At 49.9% G+C, this 19,824-nt stretch overlaps 2 protein-coding genes across 10 annotated transcripts in view; one reads left to right on the forward strand and one right to left on the reverse strand.

Moving 5' to 3' along the window:
• Snrpa (small nuclear ribonucleoprotein polypeptide A) overlaps window positions 1-8,873 on the reverse strand; it is a 15,660-nt gene extending 6,787 nt beyond the window's left edge. For 2 of the 4 annotated variants that reach the window (XR_006020871.1, XR_005286622.1), the window contains exons 1-6: window positions 8,176-8,494; window positions 6,057-6,229; window positions 4,395-4,571; window positions 2,460-2,633; window positions 1,934-2,022; window positions 177-415 (exon numbers count right to left, since the gene is read on the reverse strand). Coding sequence is in view for 2 of the 4 variants with exons in the window: in XM_038340454.2 (XP_038196382.1) it covers window positions 256-415; window positions 1,934-2,022; window positions 2,460-2,633; window positions 4,395-4,571; window positions 6,057-6,229; window positions 8,176-8,248 (846 nt within the window). In the remaining 2 variants the exon portion in view is untranslated. Of the gene's footprint in view, window positions 1-29; window positions 416-1,933; window positions 2,023-2,459; window positions 2,634-4,394; window positions 4,572-6,056; window positions 6,230-8,175; window positions 8,495-8,530 lie in introns of those variants that run through there. The other 2 variants (XM_038340454.2, XM_038340453.2) reach the window with 2 other exon arrangements.
• On the forward strand, window positions 8,109-16,660 carry C8H19orf54 (chromosome 8 C19orf54 homolog). Of its 6 annotated transcripts, none has more exons than XM_038340449.1 (10): window positions 8,109-8,822; window positions 8,932-9,067; window positions 9,209-9,425; window positions 9,590-10,010; window positions 13,466-13,534; window positions 13,935-14,065; window positions 14,799-14,928; window positions 15,020-15,090; window positions 16,116-16,244; window positions 16,354-16,660. In XM_038340449.1, the coding sequence occupies exons 4-10, from the start codon at window positions 9,706-9,708 to the stop codon at window positions 16,614-16,616; spliced, it is 1,098 nt and encodes a 365-aa protein (XP_038196377.1). In that variant the 5' UTR covers window positions 8,109-8,822; window positions 8,932-9,067; window positions 9,209-9,425; window positions 9,590-9,705; the 3' UTR covers window positions 16,617-16,660. The 6 variants fall into 6 exon arrangements, with proteins under 6 accessions (XP_038196377.1, XP_038196376.1, XP_041911486.1 ...); XM_038340448.1 differs by having other exon boundaries at window positions 8,109-8,377; window positions 8,456-8,822; window positions 8,932-9,425; XM_042055552.1 differs by having other exon boundaries at window positions 8,932-9,425.
• Window positions 16,661-19,824: the final 3,164 nt, after the last annotated feature.

Below are 19,824 nucleotides of genomic sequence, written 5' to 3' on the forward strand. Positions count from 1 at the left end.
GGACCAAGACAAAATAAACCAGACAGTAGTGGTGAAAAACCAACCCCCGATAAAACCACTTTAATCACAAGCTAACAGCGCCAGGTGCAATGTCTGGGGACAGACTCTGGGTACAATGCTGTGTGGCAACCACACACTCACACGCGGCTCTGAGAAGGCCCCCAAGGGGGACTTACCTTCAGGGACTGAGCCAAGGGGGTGGGGGGTAAGGGGCAGCCCCAGAATGGGGACCGGGACGCCCCATGGGGGAAGGCGCTACTTCTTGGCAAAAGAGATCTTCATGGCATTGTTCTGCGTGATCTTAAAGCCTTGCAGGGCATCTCGTGCTGCCCCAGCCTGCACTTCGTTGTCAAACTCCACAAAGGCAATGTCATGCCGCCCGGGGACCAGACGCACCTCCTTGAAACCAGGGAACCTGAGAGGAGGGAAGAGCAGACCTCAGAGAACCCCTCGGCATTCCCCTAATATTTGGCACCAACAAAACGACAGAATTTAGAGGTGCTAAGCTTCTTATAATGCACAGCATAGACCCCATACCAAAAGATTACCTGGACACAACACAGGCAAAACCCGTACTGTAAACACCACTGAATGAAAAGCCTTAACAGCCAAACCACAATGTGGCTCAAACACTGGCACCTCTTCCTTCCCCCAAAGCCCAAAGTCTACCCCCAGTCCCAGAAACTGTCACCAGCTGCTACTCATGTTTTTTTTTGTTTTGATTTTTTTTCAAGACAGGGTTTCTCTGTGTACCCCTGGCTGTCCTGGAACACACTCTGTAGACCAGGCTGGCTGAAACTCAGAGATCCACCTGCTCTGCCTCCCAAGTGCTGGGATGAAGGTGCAGGCCACCACTGCCTGGCCACTACTCTCGTTTTTATCTTGATTTTGCTTTGTTGAAAGAGGTACAGATCACATCTGGGAGATGGAGGCAGGATGGTCGGCCTGAGCTACATAAAGTGCCTGTTTTTATCATAAAGAATCAGAGGGGAGGGGCTAGAGAGGACTCAGCAGTTAAGATCTAGAACTGGCCAGGCGGTGGTGGCGCCCGCCTTTAATCCCAGCACTTGGGAAGGAGAGACAGGCAGATCTCTGTGAGTTCGAGGCCAGCCTGGTCTACAAGAGCTAGTTCCAGGACAGGCACCAAAAGCTACAGAGAAACCCTGTCTCAAAAAAACAAAAAACAAAACAAACAACAACAACAAAGATCAAGAACTGATCTGGCAGAGAACACAAGTTCAGTTCCTAGCGCCAATGTCAAGCAGCTCACACTGCCTAAAACTCCAGGTCAGGGATATCCGACACTTCTGGCATATACACAGACACATGTATAATTAGAAATAAAACTAAGAAAACCTTTAAAAAGAGAGGGAGGGTCTGAAACAAAGCCATCCATGTTCCAGGGCTGACAAGCCTGACAGCGTCTTTAGATGGGAATCCAGCACCACCCCAGCATGGGTCTCCCGGAGTCTAGGCTCCACAGTAGAGCAGGACCCCAATCTCTATCCTGCTTCAGTCTTCCAGGTCCCCAGACTCCAGGTGTTCACTGCCACCATACCCAGGTTTGACAAACATTTCTATAAGAAGTGTGCTCTGAGACACCACAAGGAAAGCTTCAGCCCTAGTCCACTCGGCAGTCCCTCACTCAAGGTCTACTGGTTCCATTGTATTGCTAGTGTCCTAGGTGTCCCTGGCCAATTTTTGAACAGGCTGGCTCATGCCAGTTGAAACTGGCCCCACATTTTGCTCCTCTTTTCCCTTGTTCTGAACTTCTCAGTGTCACAGACACAAAAAGCAGCCCAGGACCCCAAATACATGGTACCCATAGCACTGTGTGTCCCATGGCCGTCTTCCTTTCCCCCTTTCATGCCTTCAGCCACCGAGCCTACCAGACACTACAGTGACCACCGGAACAGCCAGAAGCCCCACTTACTGGTTGAAAAGCATGGACAGCATGAGCTCGTTGGTCTCCTCAGGCAGGTTGGTTAGGAACAGGATGTGATTGGGTGGATTCTCGGAGAGCTGTTGGGAGAGATGGCTGCCACTGAGCAGGGGTACCCCAAGAATGCCTGGTACTGCACTCTGCTCATCACCCTGTTCAGAATCTTTCTCACATGTTCCCCAATGCATACATTGTCTCCCTTTCCCCATAGCCAGTGCCCAGAGACTGCAGGCCCAAGGCAGCAGAGACCTTCCAGCTACTGCCACTACTGTGTGCTGGGGCTAGGACAGCACATGTTGCCCTAGCACACCCATAACACCCGGATGCAGACCTTGATTCGCTTAGCCTCACCCTACTCCCCAAGACCAACACACAAGTCAACCCCTCTGTCCCAGGATGGCTCACCCACAGAGAGCTCAGTGCCACCTCCCACCTGACCTAAGAGCCCCAAGTAACTGTTCTACATCTGCGTGCAAACCATGCTTGTGAGACCTTACAGTGGGGTAGGGTCACTTACAGGCTGGGCAGGCGGCATCTGTCCAGGCATGAGCTGCTGCGGGGGCATGGCCCCAGGCGGGATCTGGCCAGGAGCAAGGCCCGGTGGCGGGATCATGCCAGGTGGTGGCATGTAAGGAGGCTGACCTGGCATGTGGTGCATGATGCGGGGAGCCTGAGTCATCGGTGGCATACCCTGTGCAGAAGAGGGCAGGACTGATGGGCTACAGGTCAGGGGTAGCAAAGTCACAGCAACCGCAATGCAAAGGAGCAGAGCTATGAAGACGAGAGACAGAAGAGGAAGACCCACACCCAAAAAGATAAAAAACAACACCCAACGAACACCAAAGAGAGCAAAACTGAAGACTTGGACTCAAGGAGGAATGCTAAACCAGAAAAAGGGTTTTGGAAACAGTTAAAAGTACAATTAGAGCAATGCCCAACTTTGTTCAGATATTTAAACCGAAACCAGAGGGGGACTGGAGAGATGGCTCGGTGGTTAAGGGTGGGCACCACGACAGAACAGTGTGGTTCCCAGCACCATCAGGCAGCTCACAACTTCCTGTGATTCTAGCTCTAGAGGACCCAATGCCCTCTTCTGGCCTCCACAGGCACTGTACTGAGGTGGCTCAACTGTTCTTCCAGAGGACGAGGGTCTAATTCCCAGCATACATAGCAAATCACAAATATAAATATAAACATTATTTATACACACATGTAAAACAATAGCAAATTTTAAAAAGGAAAGAATGAGTGCTATCAGGATGGCTCAGCGGGGAAAAGCACCTGCCTCCAAGCCTGACAACCTATGTTCAACCTGGTGGACTGGCCTCCTCAACAAGTTGTCCTCTGACCTCTGCTCATGTCCCATGGCATGGACACTCAAACATACACAATAAGCAAAATGTAATTTAAAATGAAATTGATAACAAGCCAAAGACACAGACACCACCACGAGCTATAATACGTGACCCAGCCTGAACACCATGAGACTGAAAGGCTCAAAGACAAAAGACAGAGAAAGAAGGAGGGGAAATTCAACCATCTTGTTTTCTGCTCAGGACTTCTGATGTCCTGCACAGAATGAGATGCCACTTCTCATACACTCAGCAAGATGACAGAGACACTTTGAAGGTTTCCTTACGATCTTTATAGTCTGCTGTCACATTTAGCTCATGATTCAGCCTGAGTTAATTTTTCTCAAAATGAGGCCCAGCATGACCTCAAACTCCTGATTCCTGCCTCAACCTCCCTAAAACTACAATTGCTGGCTACCACCGAGCCAAATGCCTAGCCCTAGGCAGGGCTATGCTTTTCTCTTGTAGATCCAATTGCCCTGCATCAGAACTGCATAGACAGGATAATTTAAGAAAAGCTGGCTAGAAACAAGCCAAGTGAAGGCTGGGTATGCATAAGAAAGAATAAGTCTTTGTATATTTATTTAGGGAGCTGGGTAGTGGGGCCCCAAAGAGCAAAAAACAAACAAACAAAAAATTGCAGTGGTGACCACTACCCAGCTGTGGTGATTTCCCAGTGTGCCGTCTTTGCTTATCAACATGAGCAACTGACTCTTCATCATTCTTCCTTCTGCTTGTAGTACTAGGGACTGAATGGAGCCCTCCCACAGGTTATGTCGATTACTTTGATATTTACTTTATAATCCACTAGTCCCTCTAAATTTGCCTATTATTTCTAACAGGAAGCTGATAACTTTTAACTTTCAGTACTCAAGTAAAGATACACAGAACAAAACCAAGGAAAGGGAACCAGGAGACAGATGTGCAAAAGATAGATCTTCAAAGACAATCAAGTGTACGCTGGGGAAGAGGCACCCAAGAGACCCCCTCCACCACAGGGCTCACCAACCCAATGGGACAAGTCCCCTTAGTCTACCCCCACCCCAGGCCACATGGCTGAAAGCCTGACAGAGGGACATTGGTCCTGCACCCTGGCTTACCGGTACAGGCTGAACAGCGCCCACCACGGGGGCAGCTGCCCCACCCTGAACAGCTTTTTTGGCAGCTGGTGTCTCCTGACTTTTGGGCTTCCTCTTTTCTCGTTTGCGGTCCCTCTCCACAAAGGTGCCCTTCATCTTGGCAATGATGTCCGAGTCAGTCTTAGCATACTGGATGCGCTATCAACCAGAGCAGAAAGGTCAAGGCCATGGAAATCAGGGGAGAACTGCCAGAGTTTAAAATGTGACCTCTTGAGGAGCTTGCTAAGAAAAACTACACAACTTCCTCATCTGTAAAATGTGGATATTCTCCACCTGGCAGGATTGTGGTAGGAACTTAATAGGTCTAAGCTCCTGGAAGCAGCAGCTCCTGCTGACAATTGTAAGGTAGAGGTGTTTACAAGCTCTTCTATGAAGAACCCAGATATGCTCAGACACATATGCTGGGCAGTAGTGGTGCACACTTTTAATCCCAGCACTTGGGAGGCAGAGGCAGGCGGATCTCTGTGAGTTTGAGGCTAGCCTGGTCTACAGAGGGAGTTCCAGGACAGGACTTGTACAGAGAAACCCTGCCTCAAACTCCCCCGCCCCCACGCAACCAAAAATACCGAGACAGGGTCTCACTATGTAGCTCTGGCTGATCTGGAATTCCCTATGTAGGACAGACTAGCCTAGAACTCAGAGACCCATCTGCCTCTGTTTCCCTAAAATAAAAGACATGCACTACCATGTCAAGCAATAAATGATCTTCTTTTTCAAGTCCCATGCCCAGAAGCGGACCTAGAGTATTGCAAAGTGAACTTTTCAGATTCAGTGCTTAGGGAAGGACAAAACACAAAGAGACTGGGACCGCCATGGACACATGGAGCAAGAGAACAGCCAGGCAGCTACGGGATGAGAAAAGCTGGGCCCGGGACTCTAGCTGCTCAAGACACCGAGGCAAAGGGATCTAAGATCCACTTCTGCCTGGCTACACTGAGGATTAGAGGGAGGGATAAGGTAAGGTCAGAGGGGGACAGACCCTTTGTGCTTTCTAAGAAGCTGAGGCATTGTTGTGACGAGTGATGTGTGGTCTGTAGATAGTCCTAGGTGGGTGGAGGAGCACACGTGAAGCCAAGGGAAGAACAGGGCTCGCTCATTAAGAAGGTTCCCACAGGGCAACGGTGGCGTACTCCTTTAATCCCAGCACTCGGGAGGCAGAGGCAGGTGGGTCTCTGTACGTTTGAGACCAGCTTGGTCTACAAGGGCTAATTCCAGGACAGGCTCCAAAACTACAGAGAAACCCTGTCTCAGAAAAAAAGAAAAAAGGAAAAAAAGGTTCCCAGTGGAGTCAGGTGATAAAGGAAGCAGTGAACAGGGCTTAGGAATCTGTGCACTTTGGTTCGGGCCTATTTTTGGGAGGGTTTTAAGCAAGCTCCCATTCTATACTCCAGGTTGGGTTAGAACTCTTGGCAATCCTCTTGCCTCGCTCCCCTACACGTAGACATGAACCATCATGCTCAGTTTCTTGGTCATCTTGTGTCCCCACGGACCCAGGATAAGGAGCACCAAATGGAAAGAACAGCAAGAAAAAGTAGCATCCGAGAGCACACTACAGACCACAGGGCCACACCCACCTTGGCTCCTATAGCACACACACACAACCTCCATATTCAAGATGCTCACCATGGGCTTGTCGTAGAAGGGGAACCCCTGCATGGAACGCAGGGCATTAGTGGCACTGCTGACCTCCTTGAAGATGACAAAGGCCTGGCCCCTCATCTTCAGGCTCCGAGACACCAGAATATCCAGGATCTGGCCAAACTGGGAGAAGATGGCATACAGGGACTTCTTGAGCTCTGCATTCAAGGAAGACAAGACACACTGTGACAAAAGGCCTGGCACTGTGTCCTGGGATTTGCACTATCCTTAGAGGATGGACAGCCCAAATAAGGGGCCACCTGCCAACTGACAGAATACTCAGAATGCCATAGCCCAAGAACCCACAACAGCCAGGTAGTGGTGGCACAGGCCTTTAATCCCAGAGCTGGGAGGCAGAGGGAGATATATCTCTTTGAATTCAAGGCCAGCCTGGTCTACAGAGCAAATTCCAGAACTGTCAGAGTTACCCAGAGAAACCCTGTCTTGAAAAAGCCAAAAAGAAAAAATAAGTTTAAAAAAAAAAAAAAAAACCCAACCAACCCACAACAACAGAAACAGCCAAGAACCACTCAAGTGGAACTCATGTTTACATAACCTTGCAAGACATGGACAACTCTGTTTTGCTTTGAGTCCCGTTTGCTACAGTGTGAAGCAGTTTGGTGAGGGTGGTGGTGCTGGATTCAGATAGGAATTGAACTGTGGTCCTGGCTTGGCCAAGTCCTTCTCAGAGTCCTCAGGATACCTGCTCTAGGCTAGGGGACATTTATTTATATTGTGTGGTGAGGGGTTGGGGAGATGAGGGGTAGAGAGGAGACAATGAGAGGATAACTCTGGGGAGTCAACTCTCCTCCCACCACTGAGTCCCCAGGAACTGAGTTTCCTGCCTCAGCCTTCAAACGCCCAGAACTCTTTTCTGCAATGACTACCCCAGCTTTGGGCAATCTGAACGCAGACCCAGCAAGCTCACATGGCACACACATGGAAGTCAGAGGGTACTCGCCTCCTGGCGTGGGACCTGGGAAGGTCAGGCTAAGCACTAAGCATGCTTACCAGCCTAACTATCTTTCAGAATACTATTTCCAAAAAATTATATGTAAAAGGGGGCCAGTGTAGTGGTGGGAATTGAACCATTTTTCTTGCTTTTTTGATCTCAGGCAAGTTATGCCACCCAAGCTCCAATTTCTTAATCTAAGAGGCTTGTGAGAATTAAATATATCCAAGACTATAGACTCCTGTACACATCTCCCATGTTACATAACGTTACGTATGTATCTCATCACTTCTGGATGTCATTTGCATTATAGTCAATCACTAAGACCAATGCCCAGAGGTCCACGGACAGAGGCAGTCTCATGATGTAGGAACCAGCCATGATAAGCTAAATATGAATAGATCACCCAAAGGAAGTTCTTTACTTCCAACCATTATCACCTGCCAGAGTAGAACTCAGCCATCTATAAGTTTAATGGGGCTTGAGTCTTAGTAGTTTACCCTAAAGCAATACCTGGTTGCAGAAGGACCATAAACTAAGATTACCTGAGCACCACCCAAGAACAGACCATCCAAAGGAAATGTCTAACGTTCCAACTGCAGTACATAGGATCACCTGCCAGCTCACACTCACCAGGACACCCCTAGACAAATGTCAGCCAATCAGGGGTCCTGAACCTCTGAAACCCCTCACCCCCCCCACCTTTACTACTATAAAATCCCAACTCTAACTGAGGTCGGGGCTCTCCGTTTACTCCAATACGTTGGACATGCGGAGAGACCGAGTTTGCAAACTTGCTTTCACATACAGTACTCGGTCTCCTTGTGGGCTTTTGGGGGACTTCGCAGATTTGGGCATAACAATGATAGCAGACTGAGCTGGGCTTGATGAAGAGAAAGATTCCAAAAGGCTTCACCAAAAGAAGGGGCTGGTGAGCTAAAAACTTGACGATTATCAACAATGCGCACAGGTTAAAGAGCAGAATGCAAAATGGTTAAGCGCGAGTTGAAAACCAAGGGCTCAGTATGTACAAAGGCCAAAGTTAACTATTAACAGACTGAATGGGGAAGGCTGAGAAAAAGCGGGTGCTAGAGGTAGAAGGGGTCAGCTCATGTGAGATCACCCAGAGGCCAGGCTATCCCGAGAACTTACCATCCTTCTTGATCTTCTCATTGAGATTGTTGATATAAATAGTGTGGTTGGGACGGGTCTCAGGAACTGCCATGGTGTGAGATGCTCACAGCTTAAAGGGAGAAAAAGAGGCGACTTCAGCCCTACGTTTCCCAAAATTCTTGATTCTAAAGGCCTGATGGGCTCTGATCAGAGTTCTGGGATCCTTCCAAGAGTAAACTGGGTAAGCTCGGAATGGGGGAGGGGGGGGAATAAGGGCACAGCTTGGCAACAAAGCCAGCGTAGGACTCCGCTTCTCCAGCCCGCGTGCTAGGGGAATCTAGAAGGTAACTACGAATCCCAGAATGCCCTACGAGTCCCGGCAGGCAGAGCGTACCAAGCGGCGATTCCAATTAGTCCACGCGCGCGAACGGCGCCCCGGGAGGAAAAAAAGAACCCGGATGTCGGAGCCAGTTAAGAAAGTAGGGGCCGATTTTAGACATCCTAGTCTCTCAAAGAGAGGCCTCCCGAAATAACGCGGCCGAAGGCCGGACGCCAAGCGGCGTCTACACCCGCGAGAATTCACCACCTGAGCCGCCGCGCCTGCCACGCTCCCCTGCTCAGGCACACGGCTTCCTGTCCTGGCCCCGGTTTCCCTCTCCGCGAGATGCTCGCCACGCGCAAACTCGGTAGGTTTTGACTGTTCGGGTAAGTCCCCGGCCTCAGCGCCTGCCAATGAAAGGAACACTTGGGTTCCCGCCTTAGTGATAATCCCCGCCCCCTTCCCCGGATGACCAGACCAATCGAAGAAAGCTACGAGCTTTTGGCCAATCGGGACATTACTAGGACTCTAGTGCCTTCCAGACTGCCTTTCGGAAGCCACACCTCTTCCCCTTCCGCCAGTGGCCTTGAACCACGTGATCAACTGTGGGCGGTGAGAAAGGACGATGGAGTCTGGCAGGGTCAACGCCGTTTGCTCCCGGTGGGAAGCGAGTATAAGTTCCTAAGTTCCGTTCCTTAGTCGACCCTTGATCGCTGAGCCGCTGCTACTCTCTTACTTCCCGACTGATTCCAGGACCTTGCCACCACTAGGCTGTTTTCCCAGCCGACTGGTCTCTTGACCTCTAACTCCTACGGGCAACCTTAACGTTCCAAATTCGAGCCAGGGATGTAAGATGAGGCAAGTCACCCCAACCTCATCCCAGATCTGAGCATCCTTAATACGGAAGTGACCAAAACCAGCTAGCTCCAGTGGATGAAATGACAGGACATCTTCAAAAGTTCCTCCTAATGTAAGTCCCATCCCCATAGCACAGCCCACCCTTCTGGAGCCTTCATCTGACTTAGCCCAGTTTCTTTTTCCACCGTTTCAAATACTAACCCAGGTTCTCCCAGACCGACTGAATTAGGCACCATATTCTGCAATTCAACTCTTAATTTTTAATTTTTAATACAGATTTCCATGTGCGGGCCTGAACGCCACATCCAGTTGCTCTAAAACCTGAAACTCCATCCTTGAGATTTGGGAGGGTCCTTTCTGGCTCTCACATCGGCTCGTCCTGAAGACCCCACATGACTTCTCCATGCTCTGTCCCCCTAAAGCCCACAATCCCCCCAGTAACCCAAGACCCCAATATTCCACCTCCTTTACCCCCAAATCCTCTGGACTTAGCTTTGCCATCCCCTCCCTGTAGTCTCCAGGCTTCAGTTCCACCCCCACCCCCACTGCCTCCTCCACCCTCTACTGTGGAGGTTGTTCCCCCTCATGTCTACGGCCTGGAGAAGAGCCAGCTGCTGAAGGAGGCCTTGGAGAAGGCTGGCCCAGTCCCCAAAGGCAGAGAAGATGTGAAGAGGCTCCTGAAGCTGCACAAAGACCGGTAGGGTCTCCAAACCCCTAACACCACCCCAAGTCTCATCCAGCCCCCTGTCTCCAGAGTACTTCAGCCACTCCTCGGGGTTTCCCATTTTCTTGATCTCAAACAGTCCTATGCCTTAAAGTCCCCTTCCTAGCTCTTCAGTGATTGGCCTCCAGCATCAGAGAAAGCAACTCCTGCACATGCTTCTGTCCCTCCACATAGTGGCTCCCAGAGCAGCCCGGGTTGTAATAACTGGGTCCAAAGGAAGTGTGTAACTCAGTGGTGGCTTCTGAAAGATAGGGAGCAAGTTATGGAGGTCTGTCCCGTGAGAGCAGACTGCATAGGCACAGGTCTATACTAAAAACATACGTGTTCTCAAAGAACAGAAGAGATGGGAAAGTAGGCGAGCAGCAGTGTGGTCAGCAGGATGGGTCTCTGACGAGTCACGAAAAGGCGTTGCTCAGAAAAGAACTACCGTTAAGAGGACTAGAGGTCATGAATCAAGTCCAAAGTCCCAGGAAGAAAGTGATGCACCCCAGGACACAGGCAGTAAGGGAAGAGGATAAAGAAGACACCACAGGCCCCTCTCCAAATTGATAAACTCCCCCAGTGCGTAGGGGCACGTGCCTGTAATCCCAGCGTTCAGGAGATGAGTTCCAAGCCAGGAAAGAAGGGAGGGAGGGAGGGAAGAAAAAGGGAATTCTTGAACTCCCAACTTTTAAAAATGCTGCAAGATCCCCGGCGGGCCATGTGGCAGCAGGCTGGGAGCAGCCAGTCCCAGACAGAGATGGCCGTGGGTCCCCGGAGCAGTTGGGACTGCTGGTCCCGCCATGAGGGCGGGTGTGAGCATGTGGTGGGTAGAAGGAAGGCACATGGGCAGACACATCATACAGAATAGAACTGGATATTTATTACTTGGGGGGGGAGAAGGAGAAGAGAAGAAGAGGAGAGACACAGAGGGGCCTGAGAGACTTGCACACACCAAGGGGGGGCGGGCAGACAGATTCAAGATGGCGGGGTGGGGGGGGGCACCGGGAGTGGGCGTGGCTTGCCTCTTAAAGAGACAAACCATAACACCAACCATACTTACAAGGCACACCAAGTGCCCAACCACCATTATGCAAATTGTATGTAGACAGCCTGTCATCACATTATTAAGTATTTTCTTCTTAAAACGAACCTCTCCACCGAAGCAAATAATCCCAATCAGACCAAATCAAACCAAATTAAGAGATGTCCATGCTTAATGGAGTGCTCCCTGGTTGCCCTGGAAAACATGGAGGGGGGAGAGAGAGAAGAGGAGACATTTGTTCATTCTCTGGGGGCAGTTTAAAGACTCTTGACCTTCCCTGGGGAGAGATTACCCTTTGGTGGGCTTTCTTGACCCTCCCTGGGGAGGGGCTTTCTCAGAGGTGGAGTTTGGACCAAGGCAACTCCCAGGAGAGAGAGCTTATGCCAAGAGCTGGGGTGAAGCCCCCAGCCAAACAATCTGGACTTTTTATATAAAGGAAGGGGTGTTAGGGAACTGAGGTGACGCTTTTGACCAAATGCACATAGGTAATCAATGTCAGATTAAAAGGATTTCTTAAATCAGGCGGTGGTAATGTATGCCTTTAATCCCAGCACTCAGGAGGCAGAGGCTGGTAGATCTCAGTGAGTTCAAGGCCAGCCTGGTCTACAAAGTAAGTTCAGACAGCCAGAACTAAACAGTGAAACCTTATCTCAAAAACAAAACAAAAAGAAACAAAAACAACAACAAAAGATTTCTTTACTTTGTTTCTTGGGCTCTTACTAGTTGGGTTTGGGGGGGTTTGTGTGTGTTTTAGATAAGGTCCCATATAGCCCAGGCTGACCTCAAAGTCTATGTAGCTGAGAACACCTGTTCCTTATTCCTCCGCTTCAGGAGATGACAGGTGTATATTACTTTCACCAGCTGTTTGGTGCTGGTGGTGGTTTGAAACAAAGTCTGTCTGTAGCCCTGGGTGTCCTGGAACTCACTATGTTGACCAGGCTGGCCTTGAACTCACAGAGATCCACCTGTCTTCCCCTCCGAAGTATTGTGATTAAAGATGTATGCCACCATACTGGTCTGCTTTGTTTGTTTTTGACCCAGTGTCACACTGTAGCTCAAACTGACAGAAGTCTGTGTCACCCAGGCTGGCCTGAACTCAATGGCAGTCCTGCCTCTGCTCTCAAAGGCTGTTATTACAAGCATGGATCCCCATGGCTGGCTGAGTTTTTAAAGATGTGTTGCTCTCAGCAACCTCATGAAATAGGAACTGTTTCTTTCCTGTTTTCTGGATGAGAAAGCCAAGCCTCTTAGAGGGCTGGAGAGATGACTCAGTGGTTAAGAGCATTGGCTGCTCTTGCAGAAGATCTCAGTTCCCAGCACCCACATGGTGTGATATAGCCATAACTCTAAATCTAGAGGACCCAGCACCTCTCCTGGATCCCATGGGTACCCACACAAGTGACATACACTCTTATTTATATATATATATATGTCAAAGGAAATGTAAAATGAGAGAAAGCTGAAGCTCTTAGGGGCAGTCATTTAGCCACAGTTCAAAGAAGGAGCGAGGTCTCTGTTTGAATTCCAGTAGGGGACTTGGTACCTCTAACCACCCTGCTGTGGTCAGGAGTTACCTCAAACTAAGAACCTGGAGCTTTGTGTATTTATCATGGGTGTGAGCATCCCTATCACCACCCTGGCTTTGCCCTCCTGCTGGCCCTGGGCCTCGAGGGACTGAGATCCCTGAAACCATGCAGCTGCCACAGGGCAGGGCTGGTCAGCTCTGCTCAGCTTCATCTGAGGTGCTCTCTTGAGCCTTAAGCATATTGTCACCTGGTTTAATGCAAGACTGAATTAATCTATTTGTTTGTTGTGTGGTATATGTGTGCTGCAGTGTTGGTGTGTGTGAGGTCAGAGCACACTGCATGAGTCATTTCTTCCAACATGTGGGACCTGGGACTTGAACTCAAGTTGTCTGGGTTAGCAGCAAGTGCTGAGCCCTCACACCAGCCTCCCAACTGCCCCCTCCCCACATACACCTCAGACCTGGTAGAGAGAATAACCAGACACTGGCTATGGTAGCACACCTTTAATCCCAGCATTGGGGAAACTAAGGCAGGAACATTGCCATTGGTTGGAGGCTAGCCTGGGATACATTTGAAGATAATGTCTACAAAAAAAGAAAATAAAAATCTTAGCATTTGGGAACAAAACATACTACCTTCTAAAATTTTTCTCAGAGAAATCTTTGTGACTCATGGTTGTATACGTTCTGCATCTGCTCTTTGCCTTTCAAGCTCTGTGAGAAGCAGCAGGAAAAAAGCAAAATAATGATTACCAGATGAGAAAACTGAGGCTTTGGGTGTGGGGTCTTACTGCCTCAGCAAAGGAGTAGCCCTGAGGCCTTAGTACATCTCCAGGGTGATCTGAGAGCCATTCCCTGTGACTTATTGTTCTGCTTCAGGTTTCGAAATGACTTGCAATGGATCCTCTTTTGTGCCGACCTGCCATCGCTCATCCAAGAAGGCCCTCAGTAAGTACCCACTGCTCGGACATGAGAGGGTCCTGCCAGTTTTCTAAGGCTAGACTGGCTCTGTGGGACGAGCCCTCTACCCCGGGTATCCTGGGGAGGAGGGAAAGAAAACAGGGCCTTTTCCTCATCATGATGTGTGTGTGTGTGTGTGTGTGTCTGCCCATGCGCGTGTGAGTGATACAGAAGGACCATCTAAATGAGTAGCTGAATGAACCCCAATAAGTGCACAGATGAAGTGGCCCGGCCCCTTAAACCCAGGTTTGTCCCCACCTTCCAGCCTATTACCGCACCTGGCATGGGAGAGGAGACAGGTCCCCTAGACAACATACCCCTCCCCCCTCTGAGGTCAGGGGAGTTCAGTAAAGACACAGCATGTGCTAGAGTGGGCTGTCTCTCCCAGGTGTGGACTGGTGGCCTTGTGGATGGCAGGTAGTCTTCTGTCAACCCCGGACACTGACAGTGTCTCTCTGGAAAGACTGGTGCGGGTAGCCATGGAGAGAGGCTACACGGCACAGGGAGAGATGTTCTCTGGTAAGTTGGCTGGGAAATACCTCAAGCCCTAAGTTCCACTGGGTCTTCTCTAGGCCAGCTGAGACACTGAAGGTGCATGAGGAGGTCTCATTTCCTTCTGGCCTACCCCTTGTAGTAGTAGACCAAAGGTGGTACCAGGAGAAGTCAAATCATCTTTATGGCCAGGTGGTTAAACAACTGACCCTTTGTGCCTCACTTGGTTTTTTAGGATTTTTTGTAGTACTGGGAATTGAACATAAGGATGTAAGGCAGTTACTCTACTGCTGAGCCATACCCCCAGCCCCTCACTGGGGGATTCTAGGCAGGGGCTCTACCACTGAGACACACCCCCAGCCCCTCACTGGAGGATTCTAGGCAGGGCCTCTACCACCGAGTCACACCCCCAGCCCCTCATTGCGGGAGTCTAGGCGGGAGCTCTACCACTGAGCTCTATTTCCAGCCATTTTTTTCTTTTGAGACATAGGCTCACTAAATTGCTCAGCCTGGTCTTGAACTCACTGGGTAGCCCAGGCAGGGTTTAAACATCTGATCCTCCTAACTCAGCCTCTGAAATAGCTGGGATTACAGGTCCATGCCATCAGGCCCAACTTGTGCCTCATTTTCTGAATTTACACAAATGATAAGCCCTTTTGATATGATTCTCATTCATTCATTCATTTAATCTACACTTTCTTCTGCTCTCTTTCCCTCCCTCTTTCTCCCCCTCCGTCTCCCCCGCCCCCACCTTCTGCAGTGGCTGATATGGCCAAACTGGCCCAGGAGACCTTGGACTGCCAGACTGAGCTTCTCTGTGGTGGCCTGGGTGGTCCCAACAGACATCGGGTCCTGCAGCACCTCATCACTGGACATCCCTTGCTCATCCCGCATCCTAGGACCTGGGAGGGAGCAGGGCAGGGGCAGTGAAGGGTAGGATCCAATTCCACACCACAGTTTGGACCTTAACACCAGCTCCAGCTATGATGAGGATTTCAACCATGAGCCGTGCCAAAAGAAAGGCCATAAAGCCCACTGGGCAGTGAGTGCAGGTGGGTCCACCCCACCTTTGCCCGTGTATGCCGCTCCCTAGACCTTTCCACCCACTAGTAACCCCTGTTTATATTGCATCGCCACTGAAGTGCCTGCCATGCACTGCGGTGTGAACAAGAGCTTGTCCACCCTCTTTCCCGTGCAGTACTTAGCAAATAGCCCAGTAGGTATGAGGTCCCTCAAGTGTCTACCAATTAGAGTTCCCTCAAACAGGCCCAGAGCACAGACTAGGGGGTAAGGGGCTCGAGGTGCAGCCCAGGCTCATTAGGCTCCATAGTTCTGCCTAAGTTTCTTCACCTCTCCAGGCGTATTGCCCACCTGGAAATTGAGGGGGGAGGGGAGGGGCGCTAGGTTTCCTCACAGAAGCACTTTGAGAGGTTTCTGTGGCTCATGGTTCAGGGGATGCTTCATGGAAAGGAAAGCAGGGCAGCTGATGGCTCTGCTAGTGACGGAGAAGCCAGGAACAAGTACAGCTTGTTCCTGCTTGACCAGGAAGCAGAGAGCTCCACCCAGAAATGGGAGTTGGACTATAGCCCTGCACTTGCAATTCAGCCCCACCCCGTGACCCACTTCCTCCAGTAAGGTCCCACCTGCAGAAGGGTCCCCAGCTCCCAAAATAGCACCCGAAATGGGACGGTGTACATACAGACAGTAATAGAGGCAGCACTGCCTCCCTGCTCTTCAGGCTGTATGGGCATGCGACTCCTAGAACACGGTTGACACTGCGTGTCTGTCACCGGCACTATTCTTAGCATCCTGCCTGCATGGGAGAAGGACAGATTTGTGTACATCACCTGCCTGGCCTCTAGAAGTGTGGCTGGCACTGTGTGGGGCAGCTGGAAATGTTGGGGTCTTCATTTCAATGCTGTCCCCACCTTCAGTGTGCTGCAAGAGGCCCTGCTATGTACCCACAGTCCTAACCTTGTGGCAATAAGGCAGCACTTGGCCTGGAGGGTCACGGGATGCAGGAGTCCTGGCACCTAGTTATAACCCCAGCAACTCACATCCTCTTCTTGTCCCCCAGGGGTCCTGATAGGTGTGCAGAGTGTACCGATATTTGGCTACACGGAAGACTCTGAGTTGCCAGGCCTCTTCCACCCAGTGCCTGGCACACCCTACCAATCACCATCCCTCCCAGAGGAGAGCTCCCCAGGTGCCATCTTCCTTCTCTCCAAGCAGGGCAAGAGTTGGCATTACCAGCTGTGGGACTACAACCAAGTCCGGGATAGCAACCTGCAGCTGACGGACTTCTCTCCTGCCAGGGCCGCAGATGGACGGGTGTACGTGGTACCTGCTGGTGGGGTACAGGCTGGCCTCTGTGGCCAGGTCCTGCTGCTTAGACCACGGGAGTGGAGCCATTAGCTGGGGCTGGGGCACCTGCCTTGAAGTTCCCTCCATCACCATTAGAGTGCCTCAGCTTCATCCCCTGTGTGACATCTGTAGTCCAACCTGTATCTTGAGGGCCTTCGGCCTTCTGCTAGAAATCTCTCACACAATCACCCCATCTGTGGCATCACAAGCTTGACCACTGTCCAAAGTCTAAATTCATCACTTGCAGGATTAAGCATGCCTTTGGTTAAGGGAGACTTTTTTGGGGTTTTGTTTGTTTTGTTTTGTTTTTTGAGAAAGGGTTTCTCTGTGTATCTCTAGCTGTTGTGGAACTCTTTATAGACCAGGCTGGCCTCAAACTCACAGATATCCACCTGCCTCTGCCTCTCTGAGTGCCGGGATTGAAAGTGTGTGCCACCACAGCCCAGCTTCTTTTGTTTGTTTGTTTGTTTGCTTGCTTGCTTGTTTTTTAAAGCATGATCTCTGCCTACTTCTAAACCCAGCACTCAGAAAGTAGAGGACTGGTTCTCAGCCTGTGGATCATGACCCCTTTGGGGATCAATACCCTTTCACAGGGATGCCTAAGATCATTTGAAAACACAGGTATGGAAAACACATTATGATTCATGACAGTAGCAAAATTACAGTTAAAAAGTAGCAACTCGGGAGGCAGAGGCAGGAGGATCTCTGTGAGTTCGAGACCAGCCTGGTCTACAAGAGCTAGTTCCAGGACAGGCTCCAAAGCCACAGAGAAACCCTGTCTCGAAAAAACCAAAAAAAAAAAAAGTAGCAACAAAAATAATTTCATAGTTGGGGGTCACTGACCATGAGAAACTGTATTAAAGAATCACAACATTAGGAAAGTTGAGAATCACTGAGGTAGGGATGGGGAATCTCTGTGAGTTCGAGACTATCCTGGTTTACATAGCAAACTCCAGGCAGCCAGGCCTACATAGTGAGACCCTGTCTCAGAAAGCAAAAATAACAACAAAAAGCTCTCAATATGTAGCTCTGGATGACCTAGAACTCCCTATGTAGCAGACTAGGCTGGCCTCAACCTCAGAGATCTGCCTGGCATTGCTTCCTGCATGCTGGGATTAAAGGCGTGTTCCCTCATGCCTAGAGGAATAGTAACTAGGATATGCTTAGGATAGTAACTCAGATCATAGCTGTGGTCCTCCCGCTTGAATGGTCTCTCTTTGGGGACATCTTTTTTGTTTTTCAGGACGGTTTCACTGTGCAGCCCTGGCTCTCCTGGAACTCGCTCTGTAGACCAGGCTGGCCTCAAACTCACAGAGATCCGCCTGCCCCTGCCTCCCGAGTGCTGGGATAAAGGCTGCAACGCCCGCCCTTTGAGGGCGTCTTTTAAGACACTGTCAGTCCACTGACATCTACGAAAGCCTGGACCCTGTTAACCTGACCCCCATCTCCACTTTTGCTCACAGAACAGAAACTAACCCAACTCCCTTCTCCTTGGCTTACTCAGACTATTGCTCACCTGCCTGACAGCCATGGTAGCCTTTCAGATACCAAGACTGCAGGCACCAACACCAGCCCTGAGCTGGTAAGATGGCTAATGGGCAAAGGTGCTTGCCAAGCCTGATGACCCAGGGACCCATGTAGTGGAAGGAGTGATTTCCACAGGTTGTTACCTCACCTCCACTTGGTTGCTGTGCACTCAACACAAATTCAAATAGAATAAAAGTTTTTAAAAGCTTACTACCCCTAACTTTTCCATCTTGACTCCAATATCATTTCCTCTTCAGAGTCCCCAGAACCCCTCTCCTTCCACGTGAGGATAAGAGAGGAATATGATGCAGATTTTTATGTTTGTTAAAGATTTATTTATTATGAATAGTGTTATCCACAGTGTATTGTATTATTTAATTAGTTATTATGGATAGTGTTGTACATAGTGCCTGCATGTATGTCTGCAGGCCAGAAGAGGGCACCAGATCTCATTATAGATGGCTTTTGAGCCATGTGGTTGCTGGGAATTGAACTCAGGACCTCTGGAAGAGCAGCCAGCCGCTCTTAAATCTCTGAGCGATCTCTCCAGCCTGTTTGTAGCAGCCAGCCGCTCTTAAATCTCTGAGCAATCTCTCCAGCCTGTTTGTTTTGAAAGACAGGTCTTGTTGTGTTATGCATTCCAGGTTAGCCTTGCATATGCCATATCCTGCCCAAGGCTGGGATAATGGTGTAGGCCTATAATCCCAGCATTTGGAAGGTAGAGGCCAGAGAATCAATTCAGGCTCATCATTGCTACATGACAGTTCAGGGCTAGCTTGAACTGTGACTCTTAAATCACATAGGAAGCAGCTGTGTGTGCCTCCTACTTTATCTGTCCTAACGAGCCAACTATAAAGAAAGTAATCGGCACCTGGTACACCCACTCAGAAGGGGAGGAATAAGTCTGGGGTGCTGCAGTGCTCCCAGCAAAAGATCACACTTTAGGGGAGGCGTATGGTACAGTATGTAGTCACCAGTGAGTGGGGTGCGCAGCAGTCTGAATTCTGACCCTGATATTTGGTTGGCACTGGGAGCCCTGTATCTGGCATAGAGCCATGCGCAGGAGACTAGCAATACAACTAGGCATGGTGGCACACACCATCTCAGTACTCCAGAGGCTGAGTCAAGCGGGTCAAGGTGAGTTTGAAGCAAGCCTGGGCTACACTGAGTACCAAACAGTTTTGGGCTACAGAACAAGACCCTGTCTCAAAACAACAAAAAATAAAAGCTGGGTGTGGAGGCCCATGCCTGTAATTCCAGCAGTCTGGGGGCCAAATGGGAGGACCTCACATTCCAGACCAACCTGAGCTACAGTGAGACCCTGTCTCTAAATTAGAAAAAATAAGGGGGGCTGGAAATATGGCTCAGCAATTAAGACTACTTGCTGCTCTCACAGTGGACCCAAGTTTGGATCCCAGAACCCACATCAGACAGCTTCAAACCACCTGTAGCTTCAACTCCTGGGGGTAGGGGGTCCAGTGCCCTTTTCTGGCCTCCTTAGGCGCCTGAACACAAATAGTTAACATACACACACATGCAAATACCAATCTTTTTTTCTTTATTTGTGTGTGTGTATGTGTGTTTTCAAGACAGGGTTTCTCTGTGTATCCCTGGCTGTCCTGGAATTTACTCTGTAGACCAACGAGACTGGCCTTGAACTCAGAGATCCACCTGCCCCCGCCTCCCGAATGCTGTGATTAATGTGCACATTTTAATCTAAACAAAAAATTAATGGCATTTTGGGGTCTTAAATGAGTGAGGGACCTCCTCAGCCTTCCTCTCCCAAGGTGACCACTACCCCATTATCCCACCCCAGCATGAAGGCCCAAGAGCGTGAATTTGAGCCCACATACCCAGATGCCAAGAAAATATCCACAGCATTGACTTTGTCCTGT

The sequence above is a fragment of the Arvicola amphibius genome, chromosome 8, assembly GCF_903992535.2.
Source record: "Arvicola amphibius chromosome 8, mArvAmp1.2, whole genome shotgun sequence".
NCBI lineage: Eukaryota > Metazoa > Chordata > Mammalia > Rodentia > Cricetidae > Arvicola > Arvicola amphibius.

Excerpts from the sequence above, each read along its gene's own strand:
- C8H19orf54 (XM_042055552.1), top strand. The coding sequence starts at position 9,706 with ATGACTTCTCCATGCTCTGTCCCCCTAAAGCCCACAATCCCCCCAGTA. Across the intron at positions 10,011-13,465 it reads CTGAAGCTGCACAAAGACCG|GTTTCGAAATGACTTGCAAT; the intron begins GTAGGGTCTCCA and ends GTTCTGCTTCAG. Across the intron at positions 16,245-16,353 it reads CCCAGAGGAGAGCTCCCCAG|GGCCGCAGATGGACGGGTGT; the intron begins GTGCCATCTTCC and ends CTCTCCTGCCAG.